Source organism: Pagrus major, chromosome 8, assembly GCF_040436345.1.
Source record: "Pagrus major chromosome 8, Pma_NU_1.0".
Lineage (NCBI taxonomy): Eukaryota > Metazoa > Chordata > Actinopteri > Spariformes > Sparidae > Pagrus > Pagrus major.
The window spans coordinates 1,967,645-1,986,634 of record NC_133222.1 but is presented as its reverse complement, the minus strand read 5'-3'; the positions used below and the strand labels follow the sequence as shown (position 1 = coordinate 1,986,634).

The 18,990-nt window shown below is 45.1% G+C and overlaps 1 protein-coding gene and 1 long non-coding RNA gene across 3 annotated transcripts in view; both read right to left on the bottom strand.

Annotated features, from left to right (window-relative positions):
• lsp1a (lymphocyte specific protein 1 a) overlaps positions 1-17,527 on the bottom strand; it is a 28,712-nt gene extending 11,185 nt beyond the window's left edge. The window contains exons 1-7 of one of the 2 annotated variants that reach the window (XM_073472865.1): positions 17,202-17,527; positions 7,457-7,603; positions 3,481-3,880; positions 3,213-3,352; positions 2,836-3,076; positions 2,552-2,689; positions 1,076-1,119 (exon numbers count right to left, since the gene is read on the bottom strand). In XM_073472865.1, coding sequence (XP_073328966.1) covers positions 1,076-1,119; positions 2,552-2,689; positions 2,836-3,076; positions 3,213-3,352; positions 3,481-3,880; positions 7,457-7,603; positions 17,202-17,260 — 1,169 coding nt within the window. In that variant the 5' untranslated portion in view covers positions 17,261-17,527. The remainder of the gene's footprint in view (positions 1-1,075; positions 1,120-2,551; positions 2,690-2,835; positions 3,077-3,212; positions 3,353-3,480; positions 3,881-7,456; positions 7,604-17,201) is intronic. The other variant, XM_073472867.1, reaches the window with a different exon arrangement.
• On the bottom strand, positions 15,282-16,971 carry LOC141001511 (uncharacterized). The gene is made up of 2 exons (XR_012179589.1): positions 16,452-16,971; positions 15,282-16,306 (listed from the first exon to the last, which is right to left on the bottom strand). It is a non-coding gene; the product is annotated as an uncharacterized lncRNA (long non-coding RNA).
• Positions 17,528-18,990: the final 1,463 nt, after the last annotated feature.

The window sequence follows — 18,990 nt, the reverse complement described above, 5'->3', positions numbered from 1 at the left end:
CATTTGAAGCTGGTTTTCAGACTCGGATCGTTAGAAATGAACCCAGTTTATAAGGAATTTGTGTTTTTCTTTGTCAATTATTATGAAACCCAGAAGTCACATGACAGAGCAGCACATCTGGACTCCAGGAAGTCATGTTGTCTTGACTGTGTTTGGATCAGTGAATGAAGGTTTGTTTGAACGTCTGTGAGTCTGCAGATTTTTCGTCCAGCCGTCCAAACTCAACCTCCTCCACGTTCCTCAAACACTGAACACATTCAGACACCAGCTCTGCTGCTGGATGATGTCATTCCTTCGCAGCGGGGGAGGAAACCTCGTTCATCATCTGAATCATCTGTTTCAACACGTCTGAGGCGCCGCCGCAGAGCGACGCCCACCTTTAACAGGGGGTTCACACCTGATGATGTCGAGATCGATGGAGGCAAACAACATCTGAGATGACATCAGACGTTTGGATCGAGACGTTTCAGATTTTATGAGCTGCTTCCTTCATGACTCAGTCGACATGTTCTTTTACCTTCAACAGTTTGAGGACGTAAAGTTTCCAGCTGAAGGTGATTCAGTGTTCAAGTCAGCAGTCAGAAAAACATTTTCTTTGAAAGCTGCAGATCAGAAATTTAGACCTCACATCTTTAAATGCTAAAAAACATACTAATCTTTAACCCTTCGACCAACCAATTGATACTTAGAAACCAGATCTGACTGCTGTGAGAGGAAACATGCTGCCTCCTCTGAACACCGTCTCTGTTCCTGCGACAGTTATCTTTGAATAAAAAACATCCACACGGAGGCTTCGCTCCTGCTGCGAGCTCCTCAGAGATGATAACTTCCTGCTGCAGACGGCCTGGAGCCGCCATACTTCACCACCCAGCGGAGAAAACACAGCCGCCTGCATCTGGACGGCGTTAAGCAGAGCTATAAATCACAGCTGAGGAGGAGAGATGATCTGAGAGAGGTGGAGGAGTCGCCTTAAAGGCTGAACTCTGAGGGAACCAGACATCATCCAGAATATTTCCACTTGTTAAAAACAAATAAAATCAGTGACAGAATAAAACGTATTGATGAAGATATTCACCTTTTCTTCAGCGAGCGGTTCAGCGACTCCGTCCTCTCTGTGATCTGAAGGAGAAGAAGTCTGATGTCATTTCTTTTTCAGATGAACACAGGGAGTTTTTTTATGTGGCGGCCTCGGTTCAGATGTGTGTTAATTACAGCTCAGCTCTGCTCAGAGCTCCACCACAGCGTCCAACACAAACAGAGCCGACAGTCCAGTCCAGTCCAGACTGGTCCAGTCTGCTGGTCTTCATCAAACTGAACCAGTCTTCAGGGGAGACTGGAGGCACGAGCAGAGCGAGAGACTCTATATTTCAAAATGAAAATAACTGTTTTTAAGCTTGTTGTCAGCCGTTGAATAGAAAGATCCTGTGGTACTGCTGCACTCTGTGTGTCTCATCAAACTGTCTGTGTATTTCTGGTTCTGTTTGAATTTTCTGTTCTGAGGTTTCGATGTCGACTTGAAGTTTTTCTGGTGAGACGTTCTGTGACTGTTCATCTCCAAACCTCAGGACTGAAAACTGAAATCAGATCTAAAATATGTTTTTTCTTTGTGATATTCCTAAAGAATCAGCACCTTAATTAATAGATTTCATGTATAATCATATTTTTTCTTTCAATAGCGTCCGGGTCATGTGGTCTTCCTGTTCTGGTTCTAGTTCCAGTTATAAATAGTACAACTCTGTAAACATTCAGTTTGATGCACTCAGAGACAAACTGGTGGTGCTGAAGTCACATGCAGTGTTTCATGCACATCATCAGAACAACTGATTTCATGTCCGAACACAGACGCACCGACGTCCCAAAAGATTTGCGTTTCTTTAAATCTCGTGCACACAAGATGAAGAGAAACTTTCAGGACTGCAGAGGAAATAAAACAGGATCAGAAGCTGTTTATCATCCTGTGCAGACGGACATTCACATGTGGACACAAGACAAGACTTCAACAGTGAGGTCTGAAGTGCAGCTGGGACACGGTGAGATGTGGAGGGACGTCACGGTCCACAAATCAAACTCACACACTGAAAACACACATGCTTCTCCTGGCTTATCAAACACACACACACACACACCAACACACACATGCAACTTACAAGCTGAGCCTGAACCCATCAGCTGTGGAGGTAACACACACAGCCAGTCAGTAATCTGCACCAGGTAATGTAACTTTATGGATTCACCCAGAAAACAATCAAACGTGTCGTTTTAAAGTTATTCTGCTGACGACAGCAACCTCCACGACTTCAATCATCATCTTCACTGATTCTGCTGAGGAGCTTCTGAACATCCACAACAGAGGACGACTCTGACTCAAAGATGATTTTTATCTCTCTAAAACAAAGATTTTAACTCAAATATAATCATAATAATATATTAAATAACTTCATAAATAAATAACAGATGTTTACTTAAATGCATCTGGAGCGTTTGTGCTCTGCTGCAGTTTGCCGTCAAATAAAAGTCTGGAATATAAAGTGTTTGTCTTTATTTTAATCACCTTGTGTGTTGGAGCTTTGGGGCTGACGGGACTGAACATCTCATCTCCGTCCACGCTGGACAGACTCAGACTCTTCATCCTCTCTGCTGCCTCCATCCTCCTCCTCTCGATGTCCTTCTTCATCCTCATCCTCTCCTCCTGAGGGTCACATCACACATGTGAACATTTCACCTTTATTTCAGTTTATTTTCACACAGAGGAAAAATCCAAGCATCACTTCAAACCACCTGAGAACGTTCACTCAGGGAATCATCGCTGTGCTATTTAAGAAAAGACGTGGTCACCTCCTCCTTGGCGAGCCGCAGCTGCTCCTCCTCCTCCCTCCGACGCTCCTCCTCCCCTCTGACTCTTCGTCTCTCCTCCCTCCTCCTCTTCAGCTCCTCCAGCTCCTGCTCGGCCTCGGCCTGTCGGTGTCTCAGCTGCTCCAGCTCCTGGCTCTCCTTCTGCTGGAGGCTCTGCCGGATCTTCTCCAGACGCTGCTCCGTCTCCAGGATGGCCTGCGCCTCCTCCGGCTCCTTGGCTCTGCTGCACACCGGGACGTTTTTAAGACCAAGTCAAGTAACTGAATACTCAGATAAATGGTGATCTGCTGCTGTACTGGGTGATGAAGTTAAGTTTTTATCAGTATTCACTGTAGCTGTAAATAAAACACACGACACACCTGCTGGACCTTCTTGTCTTGTTCATGTATGACGTCACTTCCTCGCTGGTCGTGTCTCTGTTGGCGCTGTTGTGTTTGGGCTCCTGCTGGAGGACAACCTTGGACGTGTAGGAGATTTTAACTTCTTTTCTTCTCTCCACCTGAACATGAAAAGTTCAACACAACAGATCTTTTACTCATGCTGGTCAGAGGTCAGAGACCTGAACGTTGACGTCTCAGATGACTTGACTCACTCAAACATGGCAGGTGTTCTCTGAGGAAGCCTCACCTCTGTATTCGGTCTCTGAATCTCCTCCTTCCTCCTGGTCATCGCCTCCTCGCTCTTCCTCTTCTCCTCCTCCTCCCTCTCTTTCTCCCTCCTCACCCTCACCCTTGCCTCCTCCTCGCGTTCCTTCCTCCTCTCCATCTCCACCTCCATCTCCATCTTGCTCCTGTCCACCTCTTCCTGCTCTTGTCTCTGGAGCCGGCTGGAAGACGTGACCGAGGCCTGGACGGTCTTTACAGCTTTGTTTATCGGTACCTCCTCTTCGTCCTCGTCCTCCTCGCCTCCCTGGTTGAGCTCCTGCAGGCGCTGCTGCCTCCGTCTCTCTCGGCGTTGAGTCCAGTCGCTGAAGCCTTCGTCCTCCTCCAGAGACGGAGAGCTGCTCGGCTTCCAGTCGCCGTCGTACCTGAGGACGAGACGGGGAGTCCTTGGTTATTAAACATTTAAACACACTGTGACTGTGTGGACGCCAGTTTTAAATAAATAAACTGTAACTTTACTGATTTTCTCTCATGGTTTTTCCCCCCAGCATCATGTTTTTGTGTGATTTTGTCCATTTTTCTTTGAAACATATGTTTAATGTGTTTAATTTGTTTAATGTTTAATTCTCAGTCACGCATGAAACAGTTTTCATACTGAGGAACAAACCGACAGCAGCAAAACAGGAAGAATCAAAAGCAACTTCTAAAACTTTCCACGAGGCTGCAGGGCTTTTCACAGCGTGACTGCAGCGGCTGAGTGAATTCTTCAAATCTGTCTTCAACTTTATTTGTTGTGTTTTTTGTTTTTATTTTTTGGCAAATAATTTACCCTGAAAATACGAGTTTCAGATGTGGAGAGAGTCTGTGAGCATAACTGTAAAAGAAGTGTCCAAAAAGAACAACGACATTTTCCATTTCAATTATTTACACGATATTATCACGTGTGCATTAACACAATGTCAATATTTCATTTTTTTAAAGGAGCACTACGTAGTTTTTGGCAGAAATTTTAAAACAGAAGAGAAAAATCTTTGTTGATAGATTTTCATGCTTTAACAAACCAAATAAACAAACTTTCACGACTGAATAAACAAACTGATCTTAAAGGACAACACAGTTTATACTGTTTTACTTTGTTTATATGTGGCGGACCCTGCCACCTCTCTAGCTTCAGACAGTGTTCTGGGACCTTATTTTCCTCTGAGAACAGCTTGTTGATTCACTGATGGAGACCTGTGTGTTATTACCTCAATAATATTGTAAATATAAAAATTCTGAGTTTGAATTTCTTCTCCAAAACTACATAATGCTCCTTTAATATCACGGTTATTGTGAATATTGCGACATCGAGCAAACTGTAGTTATCCCGAGCAGCCTGAGCCTCTCTGACGGGTTCCTCGCATATTTTCTACAAGTCCTCTTTGTTTTCCGTCTGCGTTGATGTGATGTGGCTGAAAGGTTTGGACAGGATTCAGAAACCCTCTCCAGCCTGAAGTCAGTCTCAAGTTTTGATTTCTTTTGTGAGGAGATCTTGGAGGTGGGAGCAGATGTGTTGGGAAGCGTTACTTCTAATTCAGCGTCTGCCCTGCTGTCCTTGTCTGGGTCAGTTTCAGAGGCCCGTCAGTCAGCCGGGATGAGGCCGTCTCTGCTGGTGGAGGTTTAACTTGTCGATTCTTCTCTTGAGAAGCTCAGAGGTCGTCGTTTCCTGAGCTCATTCACTTCAGGAGTGACGGTCGGGCTCCTGACAGCAGCTCAGGAGCTCAGTTTGTGTCCGTCAGAAGGCACGAAGTGATTTTAGTAATGAGCCGTCCAGAGTTCGGTAAAAACAGAGGCTCAGAGCGACGAGGTCACAGACACATGGACGTAATGTGCAGCCATCAGGACGACAGTCAGGACGACTGCATCCGTCTTTAATCTGTCCAACAATCTGGTCCACAGCAAAACATCTTCACATCCACCTGCTGGATTTACACGACACTTCATATTTTTAATCTCTGGAGGAAGACACACCGACAGCATCGTCAAGACTAAATGTCTCGCTGGAGGGTCAGATTGTTATTTCCACCTGTACGTTCTCCTAGTTTAACAGCTGAACGTGTCATCGTATCTTCTCACCTCAACCAGTAATGAGTTAATAATCAGCTCACCGGGAGAATAAAACTTGTTGGTTACACGACTCAGATGAGCAGAGAGACATTTTTTTATAAACTACATTATATATTTAATGATCATCTCCACATCAGATCCATATCTGGACACATGAGCAGCTCCTCCTGCACAGAAACCACTGCAGTATAATCTACCTGGCTGTTATCTGATGATTGAACTTTAAGTGTTACATTTTAATTAAGTCAACTTTTCATTATAATCAGCGCAGCAGCTGCGGCTGTTCCCCTCCCCTGAATCAGAGCCATCACAGAGTGTTTTGTGTTCCCAGCCGGCACAAAGGAATTCTCTCGACATTCCCCAGATGATTAAGACGCTCCGGAGGCCGGCGGAGCCCCACTGCATGATGGGAGTCTCTGCCTGATCTCTCAGCAGCTAATCAGCCTTAACGAGCGGCGACGGTTCTGTTTCTGCGTGTCGACACCTGGACAGGAGCGAGTCAGTCGAGGGTTTTCAGTTTGAACGGTCCGACTCTCTGATGTCAAACATGTCCACGGGATTAAAAACAGAAACACGACTCATCACATGAATAAAACAAAGATCGCTCAGCTTTACAGCAGTCAGTGTGTTCACACCCACAGCGTTCAGCTGACACTCTCATATACTACTTTACTGTACCTGGTCAACCACATAAACAAGCTGTTGTCGTGTAACAACAAACAACAAAACATAGAAATTCAGTTTGTTACAATGTCAGTTTCTGTCCAGAGTGAACCCTCGTCCCAAACAAATCAATAAAGGATCTCTGAAAAGGAAAATAAACCATCTAGAGTTTCCTCTGGTACCAGTCAGACCTCTCTGCCAGTACGTGACCTCTGACCTCTGCTGAGGCAGGAAACTTCTGGGATTTCAAAACAGCATTACATCATCGCTGCCTCTTGTCCAGGAAACCTTCCAATTACAGGCTGCAGAGGATCCACCTCACGACGAGTCACCGCAGCCCGAAACCGTCCGACTGTGATGTGACGGAGGAGAAGGTGTCGGAGCTGTTATTAAGAGGCTGAAATTAAAAGTCGGCTGAGACGCCGCGAGCTTTGACGCGGTGGTGGTTTTTCCCCTCGAGACACTTTGTAGTAAACATTCTTTGGAGGTTGTGTAATGAGAAGGCAGCTGCGTGTTCGTCCTCACATCCACACGACGGGAGGGAAGAAGGTTGTTTGCAGCTTTTTCCCCCAATGGAAACATTTGTTTTATGTAACCAGACATCCGTGAAGTAAAGCGACGAGCAGCGGCGGGCAGCAGGGAGACGGTTTGAGTTTCACAGCTGGGAAACATGACGACAGACTGTTTAAAGTCGCAGTCATCACCAGAAGAAATAACAGTCACACAGTTAGCAGCTTGTACAGGAAGTCGTCGGACATGAAGGAAGTGAATGAATAATGTTCTGCACTTGATAACTTCCTGGGTTCTCATGATGAAGTGAACCAGGAATTCAACCACCGTTTGATGTCAGGTTTGAACGTCTGACCTCAAACATGATCCGAGAACGAGCGCTGAGGTCATGAAGATCAAAGTTAAGCATTTAAACTCACTGGAGCATTTAAACGATGCTTTGTTACATGACTTCAACGAGGCTGTTCTCTTTGGTAATTAAGAAAAATGATATTTAGGAGATTCGCTCTCACTGCAGGTGTATTTGTGGACCTCACTCCTTCCCAGAGATCCAGTGTCGCCTGTGTGACGTCAGTCAGTCGTCAGTTAGCAGCTTTGCCTGCGTAACATTTCATTCATTTCATCGTCGCTGTTATCGGTCTCGTCTTTGTGTGTTCATTATTATCATTGTGTGTCCTGTTTGTTGTCTTTGTTCTGATCTGTCTCAGTGTGTCTGTACTTACATGTTCTCTTCTGCCGGCGTCTCGTTCTCAGGGGAAAAGTCTCCGGGCAGCGAGCCGCCGTTCGACCAGCGCGAAGCCTCCCGAGCTCGTCGACGACGCTCCCGCTCCACCTCCTCGGCGTCCTCGATGCTCCTCTGAGCCGTCAGCCTGGAGACGAGGGAGGACACAGGACGGTCAGGAAAGGTGGGAAGTAACAGAGTATTTAAATACAACTCAGGTGAATCAGTACTTTACTCGAGTACTTTTATTCTTCTTGATGACAAAACTTTAGAGAGTAAACCCTCGTGTGTACAGCTCTGGGGATGATTTTCATGGACAAACAAGAAAAGTTACAAAATCAATCACTCAAAAACTGACTTTCACACATGACTGATTTTCTCTCGTATTAAAACTCTTTCATTACAATAAAAACTTTAATGAGAAACATGCGTCTCCTGCGACAGACGACAGACTCGTCGTCTCTCGGGCCTCCTCAGATTCTCAAACAGAGAGTCAGAGATCCGGTCGGAGGAACATCTGTCGGGCCTCAGATGAGAAACGCCGGCGGCTGTTTATCTGCAGGATAAACACACGTGCTCTTCACCTCGTGTCTGCATGACATCACAACGTTTATTACAAACAATGTTAATCTGTATTTATCCAGAGACGACGCGCCGAAACATGACGACGCACACATGCGGGAATTCTCAGCGACGCCCTTCAGACGAACACTTTACGTCACTTTAACACCAAAAAGTATCAAAATACCCATTTCAGAATAATTATTATATTATAGTAGTTTATATACTGCTGGTGGTTTGTGAATTCACTCACAGGGTTTAATAAACCTTAAACACACAGTGTGAAACTTCTGCTACGACTCGATGAAACGATGAAAATAAAAGATGTAGTGTGACGAGGTTGTGAAGGAGCGTGGGATCATGGGAGTTGTAGTCTTCTATTGTTAAACAATCAACACGTCTGTACTGATGAAAATCTATCTGATGCGAATGTTTGGTCACATTCACTGACTCTCACTCGCTTGTGTTTCCCGACAGGCGACCAGATGAAACCCAGCGGTACCTGGAGAGAACGTGTGGATTTCTCTGGCGTACACATCAACAAAACAGAAACAGAAAAAATCATCCCAACAGCTCACGTCTGATCTATTAGCTCTGATGTGGGCGGTGATTCAGAGGTCTGGCACCAGGACACTGATGAGCTCCTAACTCAGCATCACTTCCTCCTCCTGCTTCCTGTGGGCAGGAAGAGGAAATGAATGAAGGGACAGAGGTGCAGAGGCCGGAGAACAGCTGGATGTGGGTCAGAATCTCCCTGATAGGAGCTGGGTGGTGTGAAGGTAACACTCAGGGCAAACTGTTTGTTTTAGAGGCGCTGCAGGCAGCAGATAGGCAGCGGTCGCTGTGTCCGGACGGTTCACTCAGGTCAGATAGGACGGCAGCTACAGACAGCTGAGTTTCAAAATAAAAACTTCCTGGAAGGTTTTAGTTAAACTTTAACATCCATCACTGCAGAAATCAGGATGCATGTGGTGGTAAACACAGCACAGTGGGAAATGCTAAAATGTAGCATAGCAGGAGTTTATGTAGAGACAACACGTCCTCGTACCTGAAGGACTGAACAGGTTGACTGACTGAGACTTCTCAAAACAACAGCGACTGGCGCCTCATCATCTGGTTGCAGTTGGTTAGGATCAAAATTACTAAAAAATATGTTAACGCTAACCCCGACTTGACTTCACGCTGGACACAAACGACCTCCTGAGTCAAAGTCGTGTGCTTGTTTATCCAAAACATCCACCCTGTCCTCCTCCCTATAAAGACTTTATTCCTCTGTATACTACCCGACTTCCTCCTTTGCTCCCATAGTAATTACAACAACCACTAGAGGTCGCCGCCTAACAACAAACACCAATATGGGTCATAATCAGCTGCTTTCACAGTCGGTCCCGGTGGTCGTGAAGCCAACATTTAGTCTGAATCGCTGCGTGTTTACTTTATAGGATAAAAGTACAAAAGTATTTGCAGTATTATCAACAAAATGTACGAGAGTATCAAAAGTAAAGTACTTATTATGCAGACGACCTCCTCTCATATGTTGCTCTGACTGGAACTAATGATTACTTGCGATATCGATGAATATTTTTTAAGATGAATCTATCAGGCAATAAAATGCAAAAACATTCAACAGTCATAAACTCAAAAGTCTCTTCATTTACTAAAGAAAAGCAGCAAATGTTTCACATTTTTGTTTGAAAAATGACCGAAAATGTTCTTCCAACAGAATATTGGCTTGTTGCAGCTCTCTGTGTTATTATAAATTACTCACTAACAAAAACATATAGGAGCATTTTAATGTTGTAGTTCTTGGATGTGGAGCCAGTTTTAGGTTCACTTCCTTCACCTCCAGCAGCTCAGTTGTGTATAGAAACTGTGCCGTCAGCAGTCTGAGCTGAACTCTTCCTCCTCTTCCTCCTCGTTACGTCTCCTCTCTGTAATCAGCGCTGTGGGATTCTGTCATACTTGGCCGCGGCTCAAACTTCTGATTCAGACTAAATGATTAATCCTTCCTCAGAGTGATTGTAAAGTACCGGGATTACCGGCAGCTTCACTTCCTCCTCCTCGTCCTGTGTTTTATCAAAAACCCAGATCTCCCCCTCTCGCTCGTGTCGTCTAATCGTCGCGGCGGGGTGGAAATCTTCCCCGAGAGCGGTCTGGACTGTATCGAGGTAACGATGCCTCTCCGCACAATCACAACAGCATGTGCACAACACTTTCTCTTCCTCAGCGGAGGTCGAGCAGCTTTTCTTTTGTCTTTTGTTGTCGTTACTCTGTAAAGTGACACCAGAAGCAAGACTGGGCACGCGGCCTCCGACAACGTTCCCTCAGGTGGCGGCTGCCGCGGTGCCCTTGAGCCCTGGAGGTCAGTCACAATGACACACCTGAGCTGAGTCGACACGAGGGAGCAGTGAGACCAGAGAAGGGAAATAATAAGAGTGAATATAAAGACAAAGAAAAACAGTTTTTGAGAAGCTGCAGCCAGAGAATATTCTGACCAACATGATGATTCAATGAGCAAAATTGTTGCAGATTAATCTGCCGGCCATCAACTAATTGATTAAAGACCAGTTGTTTCAGTTTTAGTCAACTATAAATGTGATTTGTGACTAAATAAAAACTACTTTCTAGCCGGCCCACACAGTTGATCTAAAAAGTTGACTGTAATTTAATAATAGTAATATAATTACAAGGTAGAGAAGACAATTGAATTTAAGTTGTACCAGATAAGTTTCCAGTCTTTGTGCGGAGACAGACGAGGACGCACGGATTAAACTGATGTGTTTTTACTGTTTCTTTGAGGAAAAGGTTGACGTGTTGTGGAGACGCAGCTGGTTGCTGGAAGGTTTGCGGCAACTTAAAATAAAAAAATAAACCTTCAGCAAGACAAGACCACAAAAAGAAACCTGACACCAGATGAAAGCAGCATCACCTGCCAACAGAGCGTCTAAATCACGTATCGTTGGCGTCTATCTGCCTGCACTTGTCCCGGCTTCAGCTTTATTGTCCGGCAGCGATTCACCGGATCGACACTGAAAAGAGGGATTCACCGTCAGGAGCAGAGAGGGTAGAGGTATTAAAGGCCTCAGCTGCTCTTGTGTAAGCACACATGCTGTCATCGGTGGGATGACTCGGATGAATGACACAATAATAACACGGTTTCCTTTCAGCCTGAAGGGCTGCCAGCTCCGCGGGACAGACGAGGACGGTGGGAAGACGTTTGTGAGATGAAGTCACTGTTGTGTTGAGACAAGTCGGGCGGCGGAGGGCACTGAATCACTCTGACACAACAACAAGACGACACACATCCAAGGAAAAAACAGCCACTGGAGTCACCAGACGAGTTATGAGGAAGGAGCCGGGGGCTGCGGCTGCCTGGAAGTCAAACTGCTGTTTAAAGTGTTGCAGCTTCTATAAGTTCACTGTCGACGTCTTCAGGTCTTAAAATGGACAGGAACTTTTTTTATTTAACACACGGTGCAATGACGACCTTCTTATTTTTAACGATACAAGTTGGCGTCAGAAAACATGTTTTCGCCATCTGAGAAGAGACGTGACTCTTCACTGACCTCACGATTCTCAACACATCTCCATCGACAAGTTACTTCCAAAATGTAATTTATTACACATTACCAGAATAACTGCAGCAGTTTGACGAGGCATTGTACGATGGAGGAGGGAAATACTGTTTTCACGACTGCAGCCTCAGATTAACCTGCTCTCTGTCGACTTTAAAACATTTTACTGTCATTAAAAACTTTTTGATTATCATCATTTTTCTTTGTTTTTTGTTCAGCTGCGTTTAGAAAACAACTGAAAACCTTCCACAGTGGGAACGCTCGCTGTCCTCCAGGGGCTGTCCTGAGGTGGAGACTAAACAGAAGAAGGTAGAGACGCTTTCATGTTGCAGGCAGCAACACAAATAACACAAACATACCAACAACAGCAGAAAACATGTTTTGATCAGTCGACACTTACGGACTAAAGGAATATAAATGATCAAGACTGGATACAAATTATGACTTTATGAAAGCTTCAAATGCTACTTTTTAGTCCATTAATACAAACAGTCGGGTAAACTAACCTCCATCTTTTACTGAGAAAGTCCTCTCAATGATCAGACTGCAACAGTCGACAGTAGAACAACAGGGATTATATTCCTACACTGCAGCTGACTGTATGTATCCTGGACACAGACAGGACCTCCATGTAGTCACACAGCAGTTCTCATGACCAGAGGTCCAACAAACCCCCCTGAGACGTCAAGCAGACAGTAATCACCCTGTTATGTCTGGGTGTCTGTCCCCCACATGCAGAGCTCTAATGGGCTGCAGCTCAGTTTGCACACAGGCTTCAACTGGAGGAGACGCGTCAGAACGACCTGACGAACATGAATCTGCAGAAAAACCTCATCACGAGGGACTGCAATAAAGTTTAACTGGAGTCTGAGAGAACAGAAGAAAATACTTTACTGTGAAACTAAATAAACCAAAATCTAAAAACTGCAGCAAAGGCTTCGTTCTCTGAGATCCAAAGAAAACAAACGTCTGATTTTACCCGAAGCTTCATTTTTCCTCCAAAGAAGCAGAAAACAAGAGAGCGGAGGTGAAGAGGAGAGTTTTCCTCTGACCAGAGAGGCTGGGAAAGAATTCTGGTTCAGGCCGGGCACAAAAACTTTGATTTCATTCCCACATGAGTAACTAATACCTTTAAAGTCGAGCAATGCCTCCGCATATTCACGCGTTTCCTGCAAAGACGGTCAGGTAGGAAGGGACGATGAAGTGAGCAGAGGCCGGCTAAACACGAGCGGGAAATAACGCTACATCGGGTTTAGCTCCTGGCAACCCGGGCCCAGTGGGACCGCTAACGTTAGCCTGGTGACAAACTGTTTAAGAGCAGCTAAACCACATCGATACTGGACTCCCTGTCGTCAAACTCTCTGCAGATGATCTCTGAGTGTCTGTTTGGACTCGACACCGGCAGTGTTCACCAGGAGCTCGGTACAGTTAGCAGTTACTTTAGCAACAAGTAAAGCTGCTGTTCATCAGGAAACTCCGGGTTCAGGCAGAGCAGCCGGAGGACATCGTCTCATAAAATGATCCAGTTTCACCAAAATCAGTGAATAAAGTTATAACTTTGTGTTTGTGTCCACTTCAGCTCTGTGCCACTCGCTCACCGCTAAAGATGAAGATTGATTGACGGGTGGAATGATGTTATTGGTTGAAAATGGTTAGTACAAGCTTAAAATATGTAAGCATGCGTGAGTTTGAGTTTTACAGGAAGGAATTCTGAATGATTTTGATAGAAAAATGTGACCGTGGACGTGATCTGAAAAAGACATTTTTAGTTTCAGCTCGACTTTAAATCTCTTAATTTGTTCCTACACATTAGAAGTTGGTGCCTTTGAATTATTAAACCATGTGGATGAGGTGATTTATTCCCTCCAGCTCTGGATGAATGAAGATAATACGACATCCGCAGTTTTCTCAAAGACTTTGCAGCAACAAATCAGCTGTGCTGATAAGAGTTTCTTCCTTTTTTTAAAAAAACTGTCCATCGTGAGTCGGACAAGGTTAAAGGAGTTCAGTTATTATCAGAGCAGTTTGTATCAGAGAGGAGTTTCTGCTGTCAGTGTTCGACGTGACGTCGTCTCACTGAAGTGGAGATAAAAACCATCATCTGCTCTCACAGATATGACTCCTGGAAACAGGAAGCCTCACTCTGTTTACTTTCCCTCTGCCCGTTTAATCCAGACAACCTGTGGAGGGAGGGAGAGTTCAGCGCCCCCATCACTCACCAGCTCCACCCTCCCTCCCCCCGGAAACATTCCTCAGTCTCTTATCTGCCCGTATCGTAAATACCGAGGACACCCGCCGATATGTGGGGGGGATTCAGGGGTCAGAGGTCGCAGCAGGCAGCTTGTTTTGAAGCAGGTATGCCTCCTGGATGACATCACATCGCAGAGAGAGCAGATTGGAAACAGCCCGGCTGCCTCGACCCGCCGCGATGAGGGGCACACGATCTGATAACGACCCGGTCTGAGCTCCAGTCAGCGGGTCTTTCTCATGACGTCGTGTTCAGTTTGAGTAACAGCAGATAAGCATGATGATACACAGACGGTCTGAGAGCTGAATATGGAAATACAGCAGTTTGAAATACAAAACAAACTGATGATGAACTGGTGATGTTCAGTATCAACCAGTCGCAGACAACCGGGTCAGGTGGTCAGGACGGAGGTTTAAAGAGAAAACAGATCAATCAACAGACGGGTGGTGAACAGCGACTGTCACAACCCATAAAAGCTACAAGGGCGTCAAAATCAAACGCCCCTCATGTGGAGTTTGAACGCTTCCACTTCACTTATCTTTCATTTTAGTTTGTACAAGACGAGAATAACTGCAGTGATGTCATCATGACATGCACAGTTTTTAATGTTTTTGTTGTTGTTGGCAAAAGACAAGCGACTCCATCATGTGACTCCATCGTTTGTTCTTGGGCAAGTCGAGTCTTTATTTAAAGGAACAGTTCACCAAAAAATGGAAATCCAGCAGATGAAAGTCAGGTGAAGTCTCGTAGTCCACAAAACATTTCTGAAGCTTCACAGCAAAACAGAGTTGTAGCGTTCTGCTGAACAACTGAAGCAGCTGGAGACAAAAAAACATAAATTGGCTCCAAACAGCTCGTCTGGCATAATCCAAGTCTCCAGAAGCCCAGAGATCCCAAATCACTGTAGCTGCTAAGCTAAAAGCGTTAGCGTACACCTCGTCTGAAGTGGATGCACGAGCTCGTCCGCATGTCATGAGCTGTTTGGAGCCATTTGACGGTTTTTGGTTGTTTTTCCGTTTTAAATCAAGTCTCCAGCTGCTTCAGTTGTTTAGCAGAATGCTGCAACTCTGTTTTACTGTGAAGCTCCAGAAATGTTTTGTGGACTACGAGACTTCACCTGACAGGTGAGCAGATAACGACTGAATTTTCATTTTGGGGTAATCTGTTCCTTTAAGGCCGGTCAAGTCACTCAGGCTCACTTATTTAATAATCTATATCCTCCCCGTCACTTTACACTGTGAAATACATCCAGTCTTTAACTTTCATGTGCACGTCGGGTCTCAAGTCGTTTTCTTTTCTCTGTCGAGTCGAAATCTTTCATGTTTGGTGTGTAATAATCTGAAGCTGTGAGATAAATGTGTACAAATACCTTAAAGTTGTACTTGAGTAAATGTACTTTGTTGCTTTCCACCACTGCTCTTACATAAACCACAGAGACTGTCAGTGCTGCCAGGTGCCTTTATTTGTCTCAGATTATTTATCAGAAACAGGCTTGAAAAATTTGACAAAACATCAACAATGACTGTCAGATAAAAGGTGAAGAAACGCCGATAAATACACAGATGTTGTTCTCATGAAGACTGAACTTGAACATCTTAGACTCCAGGCTGCTCCAGCTGCTGAACAATATATCTCAACAAATAAACCATAGAAATATTTCTGAATCCTCAAAGTTAATAAACTGAAACAATTTGTCTGAAACTCATCCTGAACTCCTCAGCAGCTCAGAGCCTAACAACTGCAGCATGAATCAGGCCGTCTGCTGTGGACGCGGGATGTCAAACAGTTTCAGCGGCCCGGCCCGACGTCGCGCTGCTTCAGGAGTGATGTCACCGCTGCTGTCAGCCAGACCGATGCCATCTGCTGAGTGGACTGAATCACAGCGAGACGCCGCCTCCTCCAGCTGTTATCTGCTTCATAAACATCCAGGCCGACCGCTGGTCTCGCTGTGACTCAGAGGTTTACGCCGCGCTGGCTGATTATAACACCTCCACACCGACTGAGACGCCCCGACCCGCTCACAAGGCCACAGCTCAGAGGCTTTACGTTACAAATCCATGTATCAGCTTAGAGAGAACAGAAAGTCACTAGAACTTTGCCTTCGAACAAAGTTATTCTTCGATGTTTAGACTCAAAAACCACACGTATACATCCATTAGATATAAAGTCACAGGCGGCTGTAGGTTAGCTGAGCTTAGCACATTTTTTTATATTGATTAATCTGACATGATGTGTTAATTTGTGAGCTGGCTGTGAATTTGCAGCGTCTCCTCAGCAGAAAAACAGCTGCACAGGTCGTCTTTACAAGCAGCTTATCACAACCATGTTTATCTTCAGCTGGCGACCTCTGGTGGAGCAAAGGAGGATGTCAGGTGACGAAGCAGGCCTCTCTTCAAACAGCTCATTACGACCTGTATTTACGTGTGTTTAAGGTGGCGGCCTCCAGTGGCTGCAGTGATTACTACAGCTGCAGAGGAGGAAGTCAGGAGGAGATTTATAAAGAGCGAGTGCACATAAGAACAGGACGTTCAGTCAGGAGGGGAGACACCACGTACATGATGTAAGACACAAATGAACCAAGATGTCAAGTCAGCCGAGTCAGTCCGACTCACCTCGACGTGTCACTCAAGTTATGAAAGAGTGTCGACATGCGACGTCTCTGAGTCGAGTCACAGCGAGAGTTAACGTGATCGTCTGATCCGACACGATGACCAAAAGACAAAAACTCCGAAGAGTCAAACTGGAACCTGACACAGGATGAAAACCAACAGAAAAAGGACGCGCCGCCACCCGAAAGCACCCAGATAACAAAAGACTGACTCAGGTGACCTTTCACCTCTGACACAGGTCAGCGACACCACTTCCCCTCTCTGTGAAGCCTCGAGGCGTCCAGCTCGCCTCGAACCTCCCAGTGAGTCCCAACATTTACATTTCCTGCCTTCGTTCAGCTCATTCTGCTCTAATCAAACGTGTTTTAACTGTGTGTTAAAGGGAAAATAATAAAGATTAATGCGCCTAACTGATTTTTAATACTGTTCCTTTGTTACGATTAATTCATGTGAGTGGAGCTAAGTCGATCCAAAACCCCCAAAATCCCCCCAAAACCCTGCGTGACCCAAAACACTGCCAGTAATCCCACTGTTCCCATTCAGACAGACGGGTTCACACAAAAACACACGCAGCCTCCAAACATGAACACAGGTTAATAAAGTGTGTTCAGAGCCGGTCTGTGATCAGTGTGTGTGTGTGTGTCTGTCTCTGTGTGTGTGTGTGTGTGTGTGTTGTTTAAATATTAACCTGAGCTGCTTCTTTCTGTGTGTGTACAACACAAACAAACAGAAACCAGAACATCGACCACATACCTCATCAGGTTCTGTAAACCCTGTTTGCTGGAGTTTCTCCTCAGCAGAGCGTTGGACATGTTGGTCTCTTTTCTTCTTCTTCTGCTACTTCTAACTCTTCTTCTTCTCCTCTGGCAGAAACAAAACAGGTCACACGAGCCTCTGAGGATAAAACTTTCTCCTCTTCTTCTTCTTCTTCTTCTTCTTTTCAGTTTCCTCCTCGACACTGACGGCAGCTCTGAGTCCTGCAGCCGCACCGAAGCCCAGAGCTCACAGTTATGTGTGTGTGAGAGTGTGTGTTGTACAGTTAAAGCCTCCTCCGCTGGTTACACACACACACACACACACACACACACAATCACTCACTGGTTTTTAGTTGTATGTCACACACACGCACACACACAGTCTTCTCCCCTGCAATGCTTGTTGGGAATGTCAGCGCAGCTCGGGGTGCCTCCCTCCTCTCTGTGTCAGAGGCTGGGTTTTTAGTCATTACACTCACCCCCCCCGAACACACACACACACACACACACACACACACACACACACACACACACACACACACACACCTCACCCCCTCCTTCTGTCCTACATGTGGTTTTCATTGAACAGCTCGGAGCAGCGGGGCCCAACATCTCTCTCTCTCTTTTTTTTTTTCCTATCTTTCCTCGCTGCCTCTCTCTGGTGTGCCGGGTCATGTGGTCTCCCCTGAGGGGGAATGAAAGACGATACTAATCCCCCCCGACCCCCCCATGAAGTGAAAGGAGGCTGTTTGTTATCTTTGTGGAGAAAATTGAGTCCTAAAGTATCAAAATCACAAAATAAAAATACTCTGATACAAGTTAAAGTCCTGCATTCAACGTAAAAGTGAAGAAACATCAGCAATAAAACATATTAAAGTGTCTGAAGTCCTGATAGTGATCACATCTGCAGTGTCACCGGGGCAGATATTGTACTTTTTACTCCATTACATTTATTTGACAACTTATTTACTAGTTACTTCGCGGATTGCTCTAAGCTGCATCAGAGCCAAAGAAGCACAATTTTAAATTGATTTTTTTATTTAATCGGCAATCGGATTAAAAAAACCAAAACAAATGCAAAATATCAGATTGGATAATCAGCCGGGTGAGTAATCAGCCAACTAACAGTGTATTTATACGTGTAAATATATTTATAATGTAGTTTTTACTTCTCTTTTTGATACTGAAGTACATTTAATAGATACTTTTAAGACTTGTATGTATGTGTTTTGGGTACTTTTTACAACACTGCCTGATACATTATTAAGACCTATACTCACCTGTAGTATCACCTGCTGTTCAGACCTGGTATCAACATGCGTCCTGATCGATCCGATCACAGGTGAACAGCTGTAAGTCCGTCCAGTCACACCTGACATCAAACACACCTACAAGAGTCTCGAGTATCCTGGGATGATCGGATCTCACTTCCCCGCTCTGCATGTAAACAAGTCATTCAGTCGAATCAATAAGTTTCTCTGAAAGGTGAGATACCGGCCCGTTGGTACAGCAGGTGAGCTTCTCCCAGCTGTTTGTTGTTGTCCTGACTGTGATCTCATCCTGTAGCATCATTCAGCGGACACAGCTTTAATTTATTATACACTCATTGTGACTCTGATTAAAGATCACGACTGTTCGTAGTTATAATTCATTTCTAGAACGAAGAGTTGAGCTGACAGGTGAGGTGAAACGAAAACTCTCTAAAACTCTCCAACAACCAGACGGTGTGCCATCGTCCGTCATCGTAAACTCACACTGTGCAGCTAAATGTTGCTCAAACCTGCAGA